The following is a 22459-nucleotide window of genomic DNA, read 5'->3' as shown; positions in this document are numbered from 1 at the left end:
ACTTTCTTGCACTTTTAGCATTCCTAGGCTGATCTACCCTGGGAATCGCAGTTTCCCCATCGCCTCGATTCCAGTAAACCGCCCTGGGATATCTTTTCCCCCTTCATACCCTCTTCCTTTCTGGTAATTCGAGCTTAGGTACAGACTGAGGAAATTAAAGTTAAAAATTTCCAAACACCCTGAGATCACGTTAAGAATTCAAAGGACAGGAGACACCTGCGCGAGGGGGAGCCCTTCCCTCTGTTCTTTTAGAAGTGCCAGTGTCCCAAAGTGACTGCAGGGCCCGGGGACAGGAAGCTCGCGCCAAACAGCTGGTCTCGGTGGGCGAGGTGCCTCCACCCCCGCCGGGGAGACCGCTAGGCCTTACAGGGAGTCGCTGGAGATGGGGGGCACCAAGCAGGTGCACGCGGAGGGAGTCGAGGTGAGGAGCAGGACACCGGGAGAGCAGGGACACTAGGCACGAGGGGGAGGGGATACCGGGAAGGAGGAGGGATAGGAGGGGCGGGGGCACCGGGCGGAGTCGAGGGCGGGGACACCGGGGTGAGTCACCGGCCCGCGCGGATCCGGCTCGCCCCAACTTCGGATCCGGCACCTGCGTGGACTTCGGCCTCGGAGACCCGGCCACGACGACATCCAGCCGGGGAATGCGCGCCCTACCGGCCCTGAGCGCGCCCCGGGACCCCGCGCGCCCGAGCGCCGTGGAGCGGCTGGCGGCCGACCGCGCCCGGTTCTCTCGTGGCCCGGTGGGCGGTGGGGTCCCCACTTCCAAGGACTGCGGCTCGGGGGACAATAGGAACCTTGCTTCGGAGCCCCGCAGCCCAGGCGCACCCGGCGGCGGGCAGCAGCCGAGTGCCCCGGGCCCCGCACTCCAGGTACCGGCTCCCGTGTCTCGCAGGGTTATCCCGCGCCGGCCGCTGAGGCCCGACTCGCTGGTCATCTACAGGCAGAAGTGCGACTTTGTCCGCAGCCCGGGCTCCGAGGGCTCCAGGGGCAGCCTGGTGAAGAAGCTCTTCCCGGGGCCGGGCAGGGACAGGACTCCCGAGACCCCGGGGACGCCGCGGCTGGAGCGCGCCGCGCGGACGAAGACCGACTCTGCGACCCCCGAGATCCCTCGGAGCTCTGGGACGGCCGCGATCCCCGCGACCCCTGGGAACTCCAGGACCCCAGGAACCCCTGCAGCCCCGGCTCAGCCTGCGCCCCCCGGGAGCTTCGCGCCCCCCGGGAACCGAGCCCGGACCTCATCCCCCAGGGCGGCTCGTCGCGCGGGACTGCAGCGCTCACATTCGGACCTCAGCCGGTGCAGCTGCGACCCCGGGGCCGAGCGCGACGCCTTCTTCCAGTTCTGCGGCCTGGACCCCGAGGTAGTGGAGGCGCTGGGCAGGGACAACTTCTCCGCGGGCTCGGACTGCACCGCCCTCAAGGTGCGCAGTGTGAGCGTGGCCACCTCGGAAGGCGGCTTCTCGCGCCACAGCGGAGGGGAAGACGACGGGCTGCAGGAGGAGGCACTCACAGAGCAAGTTCCCAGCACCACCTCGATCATCGAGAGGAACGCGCGCATCATTAAGTGGCTGTACACCTGCAGGAAGGCCAAGGGGACCCCGGGCCAGGGGCTGCAGGGACCCGCGTGACTGCTCTCCCTAGGGACCAGGAATCAAGGTGCGCGCTTGGAAATGCTGGAGGAGCGGGGTGCGCGTGCACATGGGCCAGAGATGGCAACCCAGCTGGGTGCGAGTTCCAGCTGTGCTTAGGGGTCAGCCCCTGCAGCTGGAAGGGACCCTAGAGATGGAGATGCAGAGGTTCCTATATAGTCACCGTAGCCAAAGCAGAAAGAGTTAGGGTTAGAGTTCTATTCAGTTGGCTGCATCTGCTGTCTGGAAGGGTCGCTGTCCCACTCAGCTTATTACCGTGAAAGGAAGAAATCAGAATTACGGATTCTGTCGGCCAGCAGCTTCACTCGCCGGCTGTTACCATTTCCTGCAATGGATGTGGTCCAAGACCCCAGAGCCCAGGGCTCCTGTGCAGTGGGCCCAGCTTGCTGTGGACCCACCTGAGGTCCATGTGCCCTGCATCCGCAGGTGGGCACTGCTGTCTCACCTGAGGCACAAAGACAGCTGCATGCACTTTCCCAGAGGCCTTTAATGTGGGAGAATTTCCATGGGAACTCGCCAGCAGTTTGGTATTCATTTAGCAAGAAAAGATCTTTATTTGGGTGAATTTTATTTAAATTGATTTGAAGGCTTCGATTTTTTTGAACTGGGTGAGTTGGACCCGGCTCTAGTCCAGCACTGCACAGATTCTATAGTTTAGTGATAACAGGACAGGCAGGGGCACAGGATCGAGCTCCTGCTCTTCTCCCAGGTGAGCTGATGCTTTCTCAGGGAAGCTGAGGCATGTGCATTCCCTGCTCCCTGCGGCGAGTTCCCATGCGGCAGTACAGAGCAGAAGTAAATTACCCCATCTCTACGGTCCCCTAGGGAGTACAGTAGCATTCAGGGTTTTCCTTGAGGACAAGTATTTAAACATTGCAATATCAGTAAATTTTTTAAAAGTCATGATTTTGTCTGCCATTGAGGTGCTAATCGAAGGTGCAGCATTGTCAGGGATAGAGCTGGGTGGGGGCCACCATAGACAGCTTGTGCTCATCTCAGCTGTGTTGAAGGACAGAAAAAAGCCCCTAGAACTTCTCTGAGTGGCCTCAGTACAGATGTGAAATAGCAAGAAGGGACTTCTCATTTTTCTGGAAACAGGAGGCTCATGCCTGAGGGTCTTCCTTATAATTTATGAAAATGTTTGCATCTTATACTAGTTTAACTCCCTAAACAATGTAGGTAAGCAGTCAAATTTTTAAAAAAAATTTTAAAAAAATTTTTGTATTTTTTTTACAAATCGTCTCCTGGGTCTGAGATGAGCTCATGCTAATGAGGGCACCTATGCACCACTGTGGTGCCAGGGGACAAGGTCTGGTGTGAAGAGAGTGGCACTGACTTGGGACTTCTTCTGTGTCCTGTCGTGCCTGGTCATGATGCAGGCCTGCTTGTCCATACAGTGGAGGTAGCCCGACGGTGTCCAGCCTCTTTATTTTATTTATTTTGTGTGCAATGTGCAATGAACAATCTGTAAATCTGTCTTTGGAGTTTGGAAACTAGAAAAGGAAGACAAGAACCCATTGCCTACTGGGCTGTTGAAAACTGAATAAGGTCTGTTCAAGTAGACAATAGGTAGACTTGGGGGTATAAATAGTGGTGAGGTAACAAGATAGCACACTTAAACTTAAATAAAAATGACAACATAAAAATAAAAACCAGCTCCCTCTGATCCCTTCAGACCCCATCTCCAGCGCTCCAGGGTCACATCCTAAACTGGAAGGGATTTGAGGTTAGGGTGCAGAGTGGCCTGCCAGCCAGCCCTTCTCAGTTTGAACGTATGAAATACATGAGAAGTCTGGTTAGGCTGAGAACTTCCACCTGTGACAAAGAGAAGAGTATTGAAGCAAAAAGGAAAGTGAGGGTTGTGTTGGAAAATCCCCAGGGTGAAACAACACAGGACCAAGTGCAGTGGGCCCCATTGCTCCCCACCCAACCTTCTCCTCATCTTCACCCTGTTTGCTGCACCCAGGGGACATGTCATTTGCCTTCTGTTTGGTATTGTTGCTCAGAGCAGGTCACCTGTGGCCTGCCCTGGCTCTTCTATGGGGTTGACTCTCACCATCATTGCATTTCCTTTGCAAACTTGCTCCCTGAGACTCACAAGGCAGGATACGCTCACTGAAACTGCAGTGTTCGCAGAGGACTACAAGAAGGGAATAGGTGGTCTTGTGTTGTACAGATCATGGGTTTGGTGTCCACCCAGGACTCAGGGACTCCAAACACTACTTTCCTCTAAGAAGGTCCAGTAGGGGACCGGACCCCAGGCCACAGCCAGAATGTCACACATGCCATATGCCGGTCATGCTTTCCTGATACCAGATCTGAGTCTCTGCCATGTGAAGCAAGAACTCATGCTCTGCTCTTTCTATAGATTACCATTGTGTTGGATTCCTTAAAGATTCATTTTGGGATTTTATGAAAAATTAAGAAAATTTGAGATGAATAAAGGTAGGCTTTATAAGTAAAGGAATTCAGGTATATTTTATATGGAGGTTTTGCTTACTAGACAGAGATTTGTAAATTACTCCATCCAGAACTAAATTACAAGTTTCTAAGTTTGCTACCCTATGAGGTAAAAATGTTTGTCACAAGTGAAAATATCAGAACGGAAAAATATCTCTGTGCATCCCCTGGGACCGTGAGTAGGGTATGGTTACATAGGGAATTTGTATATTCCCTTTCTCCTTGTTTAATTCAGAAAAATTGTTCCTCCGTTTTCTGGTTCTTGGTCATCTTCCTGTTCTTTAATTCATCAAACTGAATACTTGCCAAAAGATAGGTTTTTCTGGCTTTTGTATAGACTATATAAATTGCTGGTTTTAATACAGGTATAAAAGACCAGTGATTTGTCCTGTGGGAGAATTAGGAATAAACATTGTTAAATTTCAGATCAAAAATTTCAGCTCTTTACAGCCTCCTCCACATTTCTCTGTGGTCAAGATGGGGGTTCGCTTAGAAGTCTCTGACAGCATGTGGGACAGACTGCACCTCACACTTGTTAGACACCATTGGTATGGGATATGTGGATGAAGAGATCCATGCCATGTAGGACACATGGATGGGGCACCCTGCTATTAGGCTGGGGACATCCTGCTTCTATGCTCTTTCCTCTTCACCCACTCTGAGAAGTGGCAGTTGCCATGAGGAACACAGCCTGGGTGGATACCTGTGTGGCTGAGGGCTATGACCTTCCCTGTCTTTTGGCCAACACCTGGGCCTTTTACAGACACTGGTGTTTGAAAAGGGTGGAATCTATTTACTTACAAATATTTAATTGGACTTCCTTCCTTGATTTCTGTTTTGTTGTCCAGGCCCTTGGCAGTTAACACTTGCCTTGTCAACATTCAAAGGAGCAGAGGGAGGCAAAGAGAAATTTCAGAATCAGAAGAATGCTCTTAGGGAGACTTGCTGTGTCAGAGGAGCCAGAGGACAGCTCCCTTTAATAAAGCTTCTCAACATTTAAAAAGCAAAGGAAGTATTTTAGAATGCAGGACTGTCACAAAACCAAAGACTCCAGGGGTGGGGTTTGTATATTAATGTTTTGTAGCAGACAAGGTCAAATCACATTTTTTCTTTACCCCTCAGAAAGCAAATGTCCCCAGCTATCAGGGGACCATGATGCCATGGGAGACAGGGGACGCCAAGGCCATTTCTGCAGTGAACCTCCGAGACACAGGACTGCTACTTTTCCAGTAATGAAGCATCCTACCGACTGAGCTTCCGTGATCTGAGAAGGGCTGAAGTGCTGTAGAGAAGGTAGGAAGACAGACCTCGGAAACTGGATGAGTTAGGGCTGGCTGCAGAAGTGCGGAAGGAAGTTCTCAGTGCCACTGTCCTATTCACATGGGTCAGCTGGAGAAGAGAGAGTTGCCGAGAAATATTTTCTGGGGCACCTTTTGGACTGATTTGCTAACCAAAAGATGCTGTGATGCATTTGGACAGTCCCTGAATTGATTTTTAAAAAGGAAAAAGCATGAAAATCAAGCCTGAGTGCCATCGTATTTGCTCCTTCTGACTGATCTGCACCACATAGCTCAAGGTTCTGTAATCACAAGAAGGTATTCTACTTAAAAACTGTAGCTAACGAAGAGTGTACACACACACACACACACACACACACACACACACGCACACACACGCACACAGCCATACACAGAAAACAATTTCCAGCGCATCTCTGCTCTGTGAACCACGCTTATTTCCTGAAGAGTGCAACCAGTTGTCTTATTTAACGAGTCAGGAAGCACATTTAAAATCAAGAGAAGGCTGAGAGTTGTTCTGTGAATGTCACTCCTGGGTGGCTGGAGGTATGTGGAAGAACCCACTAACACAAGAGTGAGAACTGATCTCTTGCCAAACAGAACCCTTCATCATACTTGGGCAGTTTCTTGAGAGGTGAAGATGAAACTTGGGGTCCTTTGGTCAGGTCCTTTGCAGCCTCTCCAGTTAGAATGGGCTCCTCAGTGATTTCTCACAGCTTGCAAAGAGGACAAAAACCTGGCTCACACGGGGGTGGTGCCTGCACCAGGAGCACTTCCTTGACTTGGAATCCAGTCCCACCCACACCCCATGCACTCACATAGATCTGGCACCCATTTGCTCTTCCCTGCCAATGGTGTGTTTTGCAGCAAGGGTCCTCTGACTCTGAACTTGCTCGTGCTTGGGGTGAAGGGATTTCACACTCAGAACCTTCAGAGAGAATATGCATCCAAGATAATGTAAAAAGATTGTCATTGTCCCAACTCTTTCAAAGCTTACTCTGTTTAATCAAAATAATCTCTTCTTTTTTTTTTTTGTCTTTTTGAGACAGGATCTTGCTGTGCAGTTCAGGCTGGCCTTGAGCTTACTTTGTAGCTCAGGCTGGCCTCGAACTCACAATGATCCTCCTGCCTCAGCCTCCTGAGTGCTAGGATTACAGGCATGTGCCACTGCGCCGGGCAAAATAATCTCTTCTAGCACACAAGTATTTGAGAGAAGAATATGGGAAGAAGTTAATTTCTCAATGGTAGCATATTTTATAAACTACTCCATGTAATATATTCATATATTTGTTTAAAAGTGTGGTCTGTATAACATTTATAGTGCAGATAATTCTTTGAGATACATAAATATTTATTTTTACATTTGATAGTTTTCCTTTGCTTCACATGGCTTTGGTGTATCAGTTCAGATTTAAATCTTTTTTCTCCTTTGTTGTCTTTTTGTGTATATTGTTTACTTAAACTTTCATCCTTTAACTGAAAGTGGAGTGCTGGCTTCCCTATCAAGTGCTCCGTATGGCAGTGATTTGTTTTCCACTGAAATCAGAAGAAAGCGTGAGGGGTTAAGTGGCTGTCAGATGTTTGAACAACAGGTGATCTGACTGAGGAAGCTGTCCCTACAGATGCTCTTCAAATGCTGCTATTTTGCTGTTCCCTGTATCACAGTTTAAAAAGAAACCAACAATGAGAGGAGTTTCCAAAGCATCATGCACCCAATTCTTCCTTTCAGATGTTCCATTTATCTTCTATGTGAATGTGTAAGTGAAACCCTTTCTGCCTTTTCACCCTTAGAACAGGGTGTACTGCAGCCTGGGTCAGACTCATCATTCCTGTAATAGACAGAAAATATAAAAAGCAAACTGGTTTTGGTTGGTGTCACCAGATCTTTCAGAATCATTTGCCCTCAGTGGTGGCCTGGGGAAGCGGTCATATTCATTTGGAATGTATTGTGGAAGTAGATGTCAGAGGTGGGCATGAGGACAAGGTACCAGGGTGCGTCTGAGCAGATGCATCATGTAACCTCCTTACCTTCAGATTCATGCCTCAAACCTGTGTCTTCAGTTAGGACTGTGATGCCTTTCCCAACCTTGAATTACCTCAGTGTGCTGAGTGACATAAAGAAAAAACCAAATGTGACTCCGTCTCCACACAAAGCTTATTTTCCACAAGAATGAGCAATCATTACCCGCTGAAAAATGCTTTCACTTGTTCATGGAAGAGTAGCATGTGAAAATATGATTAAATACAGTGGAATGAAAACAAATGACTGCAAAGCAAGAAAAATAGCTTGACAGTGGTGTTTCTCACTTGCTTGTGGCTGCAGGTGAGCAGTGCCTGACTAAAAGGCATTCGTGTCTGGAGAGATCCTCATTCTGTGAGTATTTGCACACATGGTGCTGAGTGTGTGGGCCCTTAGTGCTGGAGGAAGCGGGAGGCTTTCTTGGACTCTGCCCTTTGCAGTGGTTCAGAGTCCATTGCTATATTATGGCTGGTGGTGCCATAAAGCACCAGAACGGACTGTCATTAAAGGCAGTTTCTAAGTAAGGATTTTTGTGTACGCTACTTGCAACTGGTGTGCAATAATTTTTATACATTGTATTAAAGAAATAAAATACTTATATCATTTGATTTGTGTGTTTGAACACGGTGAAACAATCGAAGTGAGAGCATGCTCACACTAATCCCTCCTGTCTTATATTTCCTCCGTTTCTTTTCAAATGTCACCTCTGTAGATCATCTGTGGAAAGGAGGGAAGCATTCCAATATTTGGTTGAGGCCAGCTGCACAAGGCCTAAGCTTCCAGCTCCCCTGGAGATGGGCTGCAGTAAAAACAGTTTTGAATACTTAGCACTTTGTTTTTCTTAATTTGTTTCCTCAGTCTTTTGCTTAAAAAACGAGTTTTCTTCGGTTTTGCTGATATCATTGGACAATGGGCACCGAGATAAAAGCACAGTTTGCACCTTTCTTTTTAGTTCACGCAGGGAAGGCAAACTCTGCCAACCTCACTTTGTGTGGGGTGTCTGCCAGCTCAGCTGGGTGTGTGTGGGCTGGCTATTGAGAAGGGGCAACAAGGAAGCCTGGCCTTCTGTCTCACTCCACCCATCAAGCCAGGATGGTTTCATTTTCAGTCTTGCGGGGAGTGGTGTATGCCTGAACTTCAAAGGTGTCGGTAGGCATTCCGGAAAATAAGTGCATCACCTCTCTGCTTCAATGAAGAATGCGGACAAATCCCACTGGAATCACGCAGAGACAGCCCACACATCACTGGGTGCAGGGCTTGCTGTGATCTAAAAGCAGCTGCTGTTTCTCCTTCAGGTATTCAGGACTTACCTTTCAGTTACTCTTTTGAAAATTCAGTAGCCCAGGGAGTCATGAAATTAAATATAACAGATGTTTAAACGTGCATGTTCATGGATGAATTAAATATATTTATATAATATTTGAATGTCCCAGGTTGGAAATATTGAACAAGAAGGAATGTCTTCCTGGGAGCTCATAGCCATGGTCTTGGAAGTGGCAGGGAATGGCTAATGAGGAGAAAAAACCTGAAGTGCCCCGAAGTGTGCTCCTCCTTACCCTGTCTTCCTCAGTACCTCTGCTCTGTGTCTCATGTTCTGCAAATTCTGTCGCCTTTGGGGTAGCTCCTTGAACATGCCACTAAAATTGGAATGATTTCTGAAAGGAACAATGTATTAAAGCACTACAATTATTCACTTTTAGAAAATAGAATATTAATTTCTTGGGGGAATTGAAAATATGTTTTGTTTATTATTTGAGACAGGGTCTCGCTGTATAGTTCAGGCTGGCCTCAAACTCACTATGTATGTAGTCCAAGCTGACCTTGAACTCTAAGTGATCCTCCTGTGTCAAGCTCCCAAGACCCGGGACTGCAGGGATGGGCCACCACACCAGGCTGAAAACTGAGTTTTGCATAGCAAAACCAGTTAAGACCAAAGTCCAAAGACACAGTGGGAAATTATTTATCTGTAACACAGAAATGACAAATGTTCTAATGCATCCATAACGCTCCTAAGAAAATAGAAATCAGGGCCTAGAAAAGGACCACTCCACTGGACCAAGGGACCTTAGACTCCCTAGCATGTCTCATAAGTGTATTATAAAAAACGATTGGATGGCGGTCTCTCAGTCCTGGGTAATAAATCTTCAAGTACTGGCTGATGACCCTGTTTATTGTAGTCCTGGGCTACACTAAGGATTCTGGATACTGTAGTCCTGGCCCAGAGGAGCGGGGGAGCGTCACGCCAAAGGTTTTGGGTACTGTAGTCTTATGGAGGTATGCTGAGGACTCACGATATTGTATTCCATTTGAGGGGACTGAAAACAAGTCCTGGGCGTATTTCACTTAGGAATCTGGGTACATTAGTTCATAAGAGAGCCTGCGGAGGATTCAAGTTAGCTTTCTCCTTGAAGGGGCCTGCCCAACTTATGGTTAGGCTGAGGCTTCTGGGTATTGCAGTACTTGTAAGAGTTACACTTTAGTTTGTGGGTAGCGGAGTCCTTCGAGCTCAGTCCTTGCAGAGCACCCAGAGGGTTCTGGATCCGGTAATTGAGGGGGAGGCGGAGGCTTCTGGGTACTGTAGTCCTTTGGCCATGGGGAACCTTCTGGTCCTCTTGGGAAGAGGTGGGGACACATGAATACTTAGGTCTACTGTAGGACAGGTGAGCGGATGCTGAGACTTTTGGGTGTCTTCGTCCTTGAGGTGAGGGCACAGGTAGCCTTCCTGGTTCCATAGTCTTGGGGGAAGGTATGCCCGGCGGAGGATACTGTAAACAATGATGGGGAACGTGCAGAAGTTTCTGCATAACTGAGTTCTGTGGTTGAGGCACGCAGAGTATTCTGGGTACTGTAGTCTGTGAGGGAGCACCACAAGGAGGATTCTGGGTACTGCGCTGGGGGAGGCTGGGGTGGACCAAGGCAGCTGGGTATCGCAGTCCTGTGGTTGGGCATGCAAACTCTTCAGGGTAATGTCGGCTGCAGGGTCGGGGGGGGGGTCGGGGAAATCACGCCAAAGATTCTGGGTAGTGTAGTGCTGCATTTGAGTCTCTATTCCCAGAGACTTTTGGGTACTGTAGTCCTGGGTGTGGGCTGTCAGGCCCTAGAATTCTGGGTACTGTAGTTGAAGGTGCACACCAAGTCTGGGTTTGGTTGCCCCGTGGAAGATTCTACGGCCTCTGGCGGCAATGCAAGGTAGTTAGCAGCTGTTGTCACCAACCTCGGGTCAGTTGTCCTGGTGAATTGGATTCCTGCGGCCCTTCTGTCCGGTGAGAAAGAGGGCTGAGAGGACCAGACTGACTGGGCTGGGGTGCTGGGGCATGGGCTGCTGGCTTCTAGTTGCCTGGCTGCCTGCCCCTAGCTAGGTGAAGACTGCAGCACCCTGGATGCACACTGGATGCTAAGCCAAGACTCCAGGGCCATCGTGCCCGCTTGGTCTCTGTGTCCGAAGGTGGATGGGAAAGGCTGGAGCAGCTCGTGCCCAGCACCCTACAGAATCCCAGTGTACTCTCCGATTCTCAAGGTGGTGTCACTGCCCCTGGGGTTAGGTCAGGCCAGCAGTGACTGTTGGGGTGGTGGGCAGGCTGTCAAGGTGCCCAGGGTCTGCAGTGAATGCCTAAGTGTGAGCAGGAGGTGAGTGTGTCCCTGAGGTTCTGGCCCTGGACAGAATCCAGATCCCTTGTAATGCCGGTGCTCTGACCATGGTGGCTAGGTGGAGGGCCCAGCATTGTTACAGGTTCATTCTGCTTTGATTCAAAATCATCAAGTATTGGGGCTGGGGATTTAGCTCAGTGGCAAAGCGCCTGCCTGGCAAGTGGAAGGTCGTGAGTTCGATTCCTGGTACCTGAAGAAAAACGAAAAAGAAAAAAAACACCAAAAAACCCCCAAAATCATCAAGTATTACACTGTCTAAATCTGTATTGTTTCTAAGTTTGTGTATATCAAATGTGCTACTCACTTCAAAATTCTACTGGTAGGTTAAAGTGAATTACTGATGGAGTGAGGCTGGTTCTGCACTTGATACCTTGGGAAACAAACTGCAGTCTAATTTCATATTTAAAATAAGTGAAAACCAATTTAGGTCTAACTTCAGTGACAGGTAGCTGAGTCTCAGTTCATTGCAGGAGCTGTGGCGGTCAGGTGCAGAGTATGCTAGAAGCTGTGTTTGTGCCTCAGTTTACCTCACAAGTGCTGCCACACCCTCCCTTCATGCCCTGACTCTTTGAACCTGCTCTGACTGAGGACTGCCAGGTAGGGGAATCCTTTCTTGTCCTTGCTCAAATAAACTGCTAAATTTAGTTCAGGCTAGTTTTGAACTCACTGTGTAGCCCAAGCTGGCTTTGAACTCATGGCAATCCTCTTGCCTTAGCCTCCCAAGGCATACACATCCTTTTATGCAAAATGCATTTTAGTCCATCTTTAAGAGTTGCCAAAGTCCTAACAGCTTCAGCATTGCTGAAAAGTCCAAGTCTCAAGTCTCTTCTGAGATAGAAGGGAAATTCCTAGCTGTTAAGTCCCTGTACAAATGAAAGGAAAGTTAAACACTTTGAACATTCAATGGCACAAAATAGACATTTCCATTCCAAAGGTTAGAAACAGTGGGATACAAAGTTTGGGACCAAAGCAATCCAACATCTGGCAGGACAGATATTAAGTCCTGATGTTACACTTGGAATATCTGAAGCAATCTGTGGCAAATTGTGAGCCCCAAGGGGTTTGCATGACTCTGCCCCTACAGCACTTCCAGTGGTTGTAGCTCCCATGGCTTCTCTCTTAGGCCTGCTTTGCTCCCTCCTTGTAACATTCTTTAGATGACCCAAGTTCCTGGCTTCTTCAAACTTCAGGGGTCTCCACTGCACCTTTGGTTTCTCATTCACAGCTTCACATGTTGCCCTCTCAGGGGCACACTGCCTGGCCTCCCAGGCCATCTTCTGAAATCTGGGTGAAAGCTTTTTAACCTCAGAGTTCTTGCATCCTGCATGCATCTAAAACCAGTGCCATGTGGATGTTGCCATGGTCTGCTACCAGCTGGAGCAGTAGCTAGGCTTTCTTCTTTCTTGGCTGTAGGATTGCTGAGCACTCTGAACCTGATTCTGAGGAACAAATTCTCTGTGCCGCTGCCATTCTGGAACCTGGGGCAGCTGCTGCTGCCATTCTGGAACCTTGTGTGGTGGCCTTGCCATTCTGGAACATGGTTCTCTGAGGCTTTCTCCTCAAAGCAAAGTCTTTCATTTTTGCATTTTTAAGGCTGCAAAGGGTGGAGACTTGCTCCTTCTTGTGATGCTCTCAGACCATCTTTTCTATTCTGTTCCTTCTCAGCAGTGGACATTTTCTTAGTTCTATCTTTGCAGTTCACAGCTTTACTGGAGTTTCCTTTCTGGCCAAACTCACAATATTTTAAATCATTCTGTTGAGCTCTTTGCTTTTGAGTTTCAACATAAATCTGGCTAAAAGCTTCCAACAATAGCCATGCTACTACCTCAACGTTAGACTGCCTGAAATTTCTTTTGCCGGATTAATTAGTTCACCACCAATAATCTCAGTCTCAGGCAATGTCTCTGGACACAAGCAAAATGCAGGAAAACTTTCTGCCAAGCCTTAACACACATCATCTGGAGTCTAACAACCAATGCAGTGCTTCCCAGTAAAGACCTCCTGAACTTGGTCTTTGCCAGCAGGATCTCTATCAGCCTTCTAGTCTTCTGAGCTCTGACCAGAACCCCCCATACAGAACATCCTAAGCATTCCAGCTGTACTGTTTCAGGTGACACCTCCAAACCTTTGCAATCTCTTCCCACAAGTCATTCCCAAAGACTCTTGAAGCACATGGTCAGGTACAGTCATAGCAATGATCCCAGTTCTCTGGTACCAAATTCTGTCTTAGATACTTTTCTCTTATTGCTGAGACAAAATACCTGATACCCAGAATTAAGGAAGGAAAGGTTTATTTTGCTTACAGTTTGTGGAGGTTTCAGTCCATACTTGGCTGGATCCAAGGCAGAGTGGCATATGGCAGGGGGCAACAGTTCATGGCAGTGGAAAACAGCAAAAGCAGCAAGAGCAAAAAGAGAGAGTGTTGTGGTTGATACATTGTGTCAACTTGAGGAGTCTAGAAGCTTAACTAAGTAACTCAGCAATTCTACCTCCTGGGGTGAAAAGGACATACCTTTCCTCCTCTGGGATGTTGTTCATAGTATCAATGTGAGAAGTTTAGAAGGTTAAAGGAGTGACTGAGCAGGGGGCCAGGGTCCTTACTTTGTATACGTCCTGAGCCTGTTCAAGAGGAGGGCATGGAGATTATGTGAGTGCTACACGCCCCCTTGGTGGGGGTAGCCTGTTTACAATATAAGGGAGGAAAAGAGGCTTGTTGCTTCTCCTCTACCCCCCGCTTTGCTCTTGTTGCTTTTGCTATCTTTGCTGCCATGAACAGTTGCCCTCTGCCATGTGCCACTCTCCTCGGAACCAGCCAAATATGGACTGAAACCTCCACAAACTGTAAGCTAAATAAACCTTTCCTTCCTTAATTTTGGGTGTTGAGCATTTTGTCTCAGCAATGAGAGAAAAGTAACCAAGACAGAGGAGCAGCAGAGAGCAAGCCTCTTTCCCTCCATTATATTATATGCAGGCTACCCCCACCCCCGCAAGGGTGGGTGTAGCGTGTAGCACTCACACCCATAATCCCAGCATTGGACCATGAATCAATCATAAACTCCAGAAGCCTGTCTCATGACTGCATGAGGCCAAGGGTGGGCATCTAGGCACAAACCATAACATTCTTGTATGCTTTTTCAGTCTACCTAGAATGTACCTTTGAAAGTTTGTGATGCAAAATCAGATTCACTTGACATATAAGATGAACAATTTACCACTATAAAGAATGATAAATCACATCTTACTTTTGATTAGTAGTGCCAACTTTATTAAATCTCAGTTTCTTTAAAGCAAAAGTACTTCTTGATATTTCTTATAAATTTAGTGTATTTGTGTGTTGCCTGATTTTGAGGCTTCAAGGACTGCTATTGTATAGCATGTTCCAAACAATGGGATAGGATATGTCTCTTTGCATTTTAAATTTGAGATTTGCAAGTCATAGCACTCATTTGTTTTTCAGAAGGATTTCTAGTGAATGTTTGTTAAATTTATATGTCTTTTATTGGTTTTATAAATATTAAACAATTTTACAAATTCATAGCATATTGCATCATCAAGTGTAAGTCTATACATTATTCTGACTTTCAGGTCATCTCCAATTTTATTTGTATGTATTATTTTTTTATTTGGAGATGTTGCAGATTTTTAAACAGTTTGTTGATATAATTTGCAATTATTTTTAAAGTTGATTATACAAATGCTTGTGGTGTATGAGATCATTTCTGGATGTCAGTAATGTCCTTACTTGACAGTGTTATGGGAGGAGGCATTCTCTTAAAGGGAGAGGAACTTCTAGGATGCTTAGGATTTAATATAGAGCAGAAGTAGTTTTTAAAAGATGAACAAAACATATAGATCATTAGGAATAGAACACTTAGGGCTTATACTAAGCTGGAATGGTGAAGAACAAGTGCATAGGAAAAATGGATGACTTATATTTGATTTTTTGGTAAATATTGTCATTTAGAATGAGTTTTTGACATCTTTGTTTTATCATGACAAAATTATTTTATTGCTTTAAATCCATGTTCAGCATGAGTTACTTTTGCGTCTGACAAGCTGCAGTGTTAGGAAGCAGGCGTCTCACGTACAGATTATTTTGTAGGTTTGTTCTTTCTGAGGATGTGACTTTGATTGCCAAAAGGCTTTTACTGGAAAATGTTTTCACCTGCAAAGATTTGATGGAATCCAAAGTAATTACTACATATGAAGAATACCTGTGAAGGGCATGCTTTGCAAAAGAGACTTACGTAGTTCTTGTGAGCATGAATTGTGCCGTGTCCCCTTGATGAGTAAGAACCTCTTAGCCCATTTATAAAGCTTCGTGTTTCTCTGCAGAAGACTGGCTTTTAGGGCACAAATGAAGATGGGAAGACCCACCCTGTATGCATTTGACAACAACCAATCAGCTTGTACTCTAGGTGGAATAAAAAATGAAAAAGGAGTCGCCCCTTCTTTCTGTGGAGAAGCTCTGGTATTTGTCATTGGGTTTGGATGTTGGTCTCATGTTACTTCAGGCTTCCAACATCAACTCTTCAGCCCCACAATAGAGATTCTTCAGCAGAGAAAGAGATTGAGGAAAGGGGCTGTCTTAGTTACTTTGCTCATTACTGATGCAAAATACCTGACATCCAAATTTAAAGGAGGAAAGGTTTATTTAGCTCGCAGTTTGTAGAGATTTCACTTCATAGTCTGCTGACTGTAAGGGAGGATGGCATGGCACATGGGCATCGCAGATGAGAAATGGTCCAGGCAAGGTAGGCAGAATGCAGTGAAGCAGCAGCAACAGCAAATGATGTAGAGGACAAAAGGAGAGCAGCCCTCTTTCTGTCCCTTATAATTCCACCCAGGCTACCCACCCTTAGGTTGGGTAGCACTAACACTCAGGGCAGGGCATCCTTAATCCCAGCATCACACTCTGGATTGAGCCACCTCTAAAAATCCACACCTGTGACTGCACAAGGCTTTGCAGGAATATCTAGATGTAAGCTATAATAAGGGTGGTAAACCATAGGTCATGCTTCCTTGCCTCGATTGACGTATTCCAACATGTGCTTTACTAATATCCTGGGCATCTCCCAAACCAAAAAACTTGACAGTGGAAGTTTAACCATCACATGACACAAGGTGAGAACATTACTTTGGTGAAATTAATATGCCAAAGGAGAAAAATTTTCAACCTGTGAGGAGGAAAGAAGATATTATGGAAAGTTTACCCTCATAGCTGTCTCTGCCTCATCACAGGGAAGTGACTGGGGTGGGGGTGGGGTGACATTGCAGCTATCCTTCTGGCCCTCATGCTATGATTAATTTTCAGAATTCTTGATTTCTTTGTGACCTCAGATAAAATAAATTGCCCATATGAGCTGTGTGAAAATTTGAATTTCATCTTACATACTTTGCATAATAGTACTAATAAATTATACCAGTTTCTTCATTTATTAAACAATTGTATCCCTATTGACATGCTTTTATTTTCCTTTCTGAAAATGATTAGATGAAAAGATGATGGGTGAGAAAGTCTGTGCCCTGATGTTAAATTCTGTGAGGTGACAGGTCCTGAAAATGAGGGGCAGTGGATGAAAAGAAAACAAGAGACAAAGTTATGTGATGAGGAGGGCACAGTCTCTGGGACTGAAGCCCCAACTGAACTTTCCCCAGGCTTTTAAGATTCTCTAGGCCTGGGGAAATAGCTCAGTGGCACAGCACCTGCCTGGCAAGCACAAGGTCGTGAGTTCGATTCCCAGTACCCGCCCCCCCCCAAAAAAAATTCTCTAACATAAAACAGGAATAAAGAAACGGAAGGAGTGATTAAGAAGATTAGTGAGGACATTATTGTTTAACTATCCCAGGGATTCTACTTTGACCTTCCTGGCCTTCACTGTTCCTTCAGACATATCCTAACAAAAATCTCATGCTGTTCCAGCAGCATTCCATTGGGACTAAGGTTCTGTTTTCATTTCCTTTTACACTATGCTTTTGCAAAGTTTCCTCCAGAACAAATAATCATATGGCCTAGCAGAGATCGAAGTCCCTGGAGTTAGAAGTTATACATTGTAAAGTAAACTGTTCAATGCCCTTCTTCACATCATGGAGCTGCAAGTCTCATGTAGCTTTCTGCCCTCTGACTTCCTGGGTGCTTCCTTGTACTCATCCATGTTCTGCCATTGCCTGGACCCAGATTCTTCATTCGGTTTGGTGATTTTCTCTGTGTCATGGAGTCTGTAAGTGCAGTGGCACAGCTATTATCCCATCATCAGGGACAACAAATAGAAAGAGCCCACAGAGCACAGTGAGGAGACACAGCAGCTCTGCAAATCTTGGAGCAAATCCTGTTTCAAATCAATGATCCAACAGCCTGGGTCAGGTCAGTATTCTGGGAGGAAGCCTGGGCAGAAAAGGGTTTTGTTTAGAGTCTGTCATTTGGGGTCCACTCAAGCAGACAGTGTATTGTCTTTGTTCTCCCTCTGGCTCAGTGGACAGCACACGGGGCAGCCTTGCATCCATGAAGAAGAGTTTGGGTTGCATGAACAGTCAAATCGTACATGCTGGCCAGAGAATAGAATCCTCCTTTGTCAGGCATCTAAGTCAGAAGCTTCCCATGTGTTATTGAGAGACTCCCACGCTGGCCCAGCCTGACTTAATGCCCTGGCTTCTACTAACTGGTTGCCTAGGAAGGACCTGGGAGACGTCACTCCTCAGGAACGTGATTGTACAGCACCAAATGAGCAAAGACGAAGGAGAATTTTGTCGCAGGCATAATTTCTAATTGGAAGTGAACAGAACTAGATATGGCAGGATTTGGAGCTCCCTCTATCAGTTAAGAAATCTTTGTTCCTATATGTTATCTGTCAGCGGTGCACATTTGGTCCTTTCTGGCTCTCTGGGTTGGGCGGAGGCGTCTGTCAGGAACTAAGCATCCTGTCCTAGATAAGGGAGATGACTCCACCATGGCCAGAGCCCTGACTTTCCCAGCTCAGTGCCTGCAGCCCCACTTCAAACCATGCTGTGCAGCGAGCAGGAGGGTTGAGGGGAGACTCCTGACTTGTGTGAGGTTTCCATGTGGGTGAACCTGGGCTGTGCTTTGTGTTATTTTTTTCTTCCACCAACACACCAAGTATTATAGTTCATATCTATAATTTCCACTAAATGTGTCTTAAGTGTGAAATTTGAAGGGTTTCTGTGGGCCCTGTCTCTCAGTGGATGCATTCACTGATGAATTTACTATCAGAATGTGCGATTAGGAGGTGGGGATTTTTGGAGGCGGGTATAGGGTCATGGCCTGTGTCTGTCCTTCTTCTGGCTGCTATGGTTTGTGTACTTTCTGCTCTACTCTGCCTTCCAGTCTCTACCCTGGAACTAAGAGAACGTGAACTGAAACTGTGAGTGAACATAAACCCTACTCCATTAAGTTGAGGTGGTTGGACTTTTTGTCCCTGTGTTCAAAAGGTGTCTAAGACACCTCATTATGCTAAATTAGTTTAAATATGAGATCTCAGACACACAAGTTGTATGCTCTATACCAGGCTTCATTGTCATAACAGTAAATTGCTAAATTACAAAACAGGTCACCTCAATTCCAAAGTCATAAGTTGTTTACAAATCACATAAAAATAGGAAAAAATGCTTAACATTGCCTGTGATGAAAATCAGTGTCAGAGCACTTGCCAAGCAGTGTTGAAAGCAGCGCAATAAATGAAGAAACTGATCAATAAATAAGCTTTTGTATTCTATAATGCCAATAAATTAGATGATGTTACCAATTTAAATGAAGATTAAAGTAATGCTGTGAAGGACAGCTTCCAGAAGGGGCTGCTTATTAAACCCACACTTTCAGACTTCTTGACTTAGGGCACTCACAGGTCCATGCAATTCATGAATGAGTACAGGGAGAAAAGTACCACAGCTCACATAACTGCTGTAGTTCATCGACTGTTCATAGATATTGTTGAAAAAAGGACATGTGGAATGAATTACAACTTTCATTAAAAACAGTAAGGCACCAGGGGGAAAACATGAAGTTTAGGTCTGCATGCATTAGTGGAAGACACAACAGGGATTTCTGTGTGGAAGAAGCCAGGAGGACTACATACAGTGTGGGAAAGTAGGGGATAATGGAAGGTAGCCAAGGAGCTCCCGAACCAGTCGTTTTTCTCAAGATGTTATTAGTGTGACATCAAATAAGTTGTTATATGCTGGCTCAATTTGCTTTTAATACATTTTATTCATACTCTTCTGCTCATTACCCTCCCTTAATGATCTTAGTATTTCTTCTGAGTTCAAGGTGGTCATTTGATGTGACTGAACTATAAGATAATATGCCACTGTTCCTCAATTTTCATTGCCCATAGACTTGCTTTTATAGAAATGTTTTTCCATTAGCATTTGAATTATTATTCATAAGACTTATTTAATGTTCAGTTATTTCTATGAAACCAAATTCAAGTTTCAAAATGCTGCATAGATACAGTACAATCAAGGAAAGGAGGATTCAATTTTATGAATAACCAGGTTTGAAAGGAAATATAATCTGTGCTCTCTCAGAACCATTCAGTAGATATTTATGTGCCCTGATTTTGTGGATGATGATTTCTGGGCTCCTTTCATGAGCTCTGCTTTACACACAGTGCAAAAATACAATGTGGGTGACCCTGCAGGACAACCAGTGCTACTGTTCTGCTCTTGTTTCAGCAGTGAGTTGCAGTCTGGCATGAAAATGACTGTGTGAAAATGTGTGCATGCACAGGGGTTTGGTGACCAATGCGAGCAGATAAGAGTTGAAGGGATCAACCTCAGTTTAGCTTTTTATGAGAGGAGCCAAAATACCACAGGCTTTGAGTCTTCACCTTCCTTCAAGAAACATGTGTGTTTATTTAGGAGGCAGTAACATTTGAGGATGTAACTGTGAACTTCACCAAGGAGGAGTGGGCTGTGCTGAATCCATCCCAGAAGAAGCTCTACAGAGATGTGATGTGGGAAACATTTATGAATATGACCGCTATAGGTAAGGATGACATCATTTTCTCCTTTATACAATCAAAGAGTATTGGCTCATGCTCATGGCTGTGGTTCAATTAAATAGAACGTTATAACACTTTGAAGAACATCTCAGGGCTGTTTAACTACTTAACAGACTCTAACTGGAATCTATTGATTTTTATGTAATAATATAGTGATTTTTTATATTTCCCCATCTACAATTCAGGAAGAACCTGGGATAACCAGCAATGTGAAGAGGATTGCAAAGCTTTCTCAAGGAATCTAAGGTAATTTGCACTCACAAGGAAACAGAATATTCCTGAAGGGTCAGCATGTGAGCAGAAATATTTCAGCCAAGGAAACTGTACAAAAGGGACCATATTCAAATTTGTTTACTCTCAAAAAATATCTCCAGAGATGCATACAGGTTGGTGTAGTGTGATCTGACAATTGAACACAGAAATATTCTAATACAGGAAACTGACTTAATACTGATATGCAAGAAGTGACACTATCTGATACATCAGTATAAAACATTCTTTCGTGATTAACATCATGAAATGTAGGAGACTGCGTTTAGATATTGTGTATAGGCATATGTGACAAGAATAACTTCTGAATTTTGACAGGAACTCATCTTTAAGATATCTGTGTATACATGTGAATGTGAGGTATTCATTAGCTAATGAATCACTAACCTGAAAGCAGTATTCAAAATGCACATGAATGGTAGTATTGTAATAATGGATGTTTTCAAAACATCCTCCAGAGAACTGAGTCCATTCATATAAGAAGGCACCCTCCTGGCAAGCGCAAGGTCGTGAGTTCGGTTCCCGGTACCGGAGAAAAAAAAAAAAAAAAAAAAAAGAAGGCACCCTCATATATTGTTGGTGGGATTGTGAAATAGAACGATTATAACAATCAATAAGCAGATGTCTCAAAAGGTAAAAATAGAAGTTTCCATTTGATCCAGACATACGTTCCTGAGTGTATTCTGAAAAGTGTTAAAAGCAGCATGTTTTAGTGATCCATGCATACCCATGCTCAGAGCAGTACATGCATGAGTATTCACAATAGCTGTGCTCTGGAAGCAATTGAGAATATCTAAGCTTGGAGACAGCCTAGATGCGTATCGCTGGATGCTTGGATAAAGAAAATATAGGACAGGTACAACATGGTACATTCTTGTAATCCCAGCACTCTGAGAAGCCAAGTCAGCAGGAAAATAATTTGAATGCAGGCTGAGCATATTAGTGATTGATGAGAACCTCTATCAAAATAAGAAATAAAAACAGCTGAAAATGTTATTCAGTGCTAAGACCTATGTTTAATTCTCAACAGTGAAAAAATGTGCTATATATTCAGCCAGAAAGAAGAGTGAATGATAGCATATCATTTGTGCAAAACAGATGAGACTTCATCCCATAATATTGTGAAATAAGGCAGACACAGAATGGGAATTATCATGTTTCCTTTTATATAAGAAACTAAAAATATAAATTAAGCAGTAAAATAAAGGAGAGGCGATAGAAAACAGAAAGGCTGACTTGTTGGAGGTGGGAAAGATGGAGAGATGATGAGGGTAGGGAGAGAAGGGGAGAGTGACCAGGGAAAGGTCAGAAATCATCAATATGGGATACATACAGCACTAATCCCCTAAAATGAAACTAGACTTTTTATATTGCAAACATATGCCAATTTAAAATTCCCAAATGAAAGCCATCCTTTTGAAAATGGGTGTTTTGGAGGCATCCTACAGGGCATTAAGTCAATTAATCTACTTTTTTATCGGTCATCAAACCAGAACTTGTCTTCATAAACTATGAATATGAAGGCCTTTTTATTATAATTGATATATTTTTCTCTTTTTTTGCAGGAATGAAATGGTAGCAAAATGTGATTAATGTAAAGATTGGAATCAACAGGAGGAAATATTTCTCTGGTCTCCAGATGCTGATGTGGACATGAAGAAAGCTGCTTTAAAGCCAGCTGAAAGCCTTGCTTGTAGAAAGCCCCTGATTGGACATTTATCACTAAATGTTCCCATTTTACCTCACAGTGAACTGAAGCCAGATGAGTATGTGTGGTTTGATAACAAGCTGGGTAATTGTAATGAACATGGAAAAACCTGCAGCGATCTCCCATCCTTTCTGAAGCATGCAAGGACAAAGACTGAAAAGAAGCCTTATCAATATGAGATATGCAGGGAAACCTACTCTGACTTTAGTGAAAGAACTCACCCTGGAGAGAAGAGCTCTTTAGGTAATAAGTGTGAAAGTCTCTAGCACTCCCAGTGGTGTTCTAAGCCATGAAAGAAATCACGGTGAGGGAAATTCATATGTATGCAAACAATGTGGGAAAACTTTTATTTCTTCATATCATATTCAAGTACATGAAAGAAGGCATGC

At 45.0% G+C, this 22459-nt stretch overlaps 2 protein-coding genes across 2 annotated transcripts; both read left to right on the top strand.

Annotated features, from left to right (window-relative positions):
- Window positions 1–531: 531 nt before the first annotated feature.
- Window positions 532–6486, top strand: Fam110c (family with sequence similarity 110, member C). Its single transcript, XM_005404330.2, has 2 exons — window positions 532–1656; window positions 5232–6486. The coding sequence occupies exon 1, from the start codon at window positions 645–647 to the stop codon at window positions 1626–1628; it is 984 nt and encodes a 327-aa protein (XP_005404387.1). The 5' UTR covers window positions 532–644; the 3' UTR covers window positions 1629–1656; window positions 5232–6486.
- On the top strand, window positions 5262–21457 carry LOC102017244 (zinc finger protein 878-like). Its single transcript, XM_013504335.1, has 5 exons — window positions 5262–5338; window positions 10502–10616; window positions 19950–20076; window positions 20278–20338; window positions 21393–21457. Exons 1-5 carry the CDS (start codon window positions 5262–5264, stop codon window positions 21430–21432), a joined length of 420 nt encoding a protein of 139 aa, XP_013359789.1. The 3' UTR covers window positions 21433–21457.
- Window positions 21458–22459: the final 1002 nt, after the last annotated feature.

Source organism: Chinchilla lanigera, unplaced genomic scaffold, assembly GCF_000276665.1.
Source record: "Chinchilla lanigera isolate Chin_1 unplaced genomic scaffold, ChiLan1.0 scaffold00086, whole genome shotgun sequence".
NCBI lineage: Eukaryota > Metazoa > Chordata > Mammalia > Rodentia > Chinchillidae > Chinchilla > Chinchilla lanigera.
Note: the sequence above shows the minus strand (reverse complement) of the source record. Positions and strands in the feature narration are given on the sequence as shown.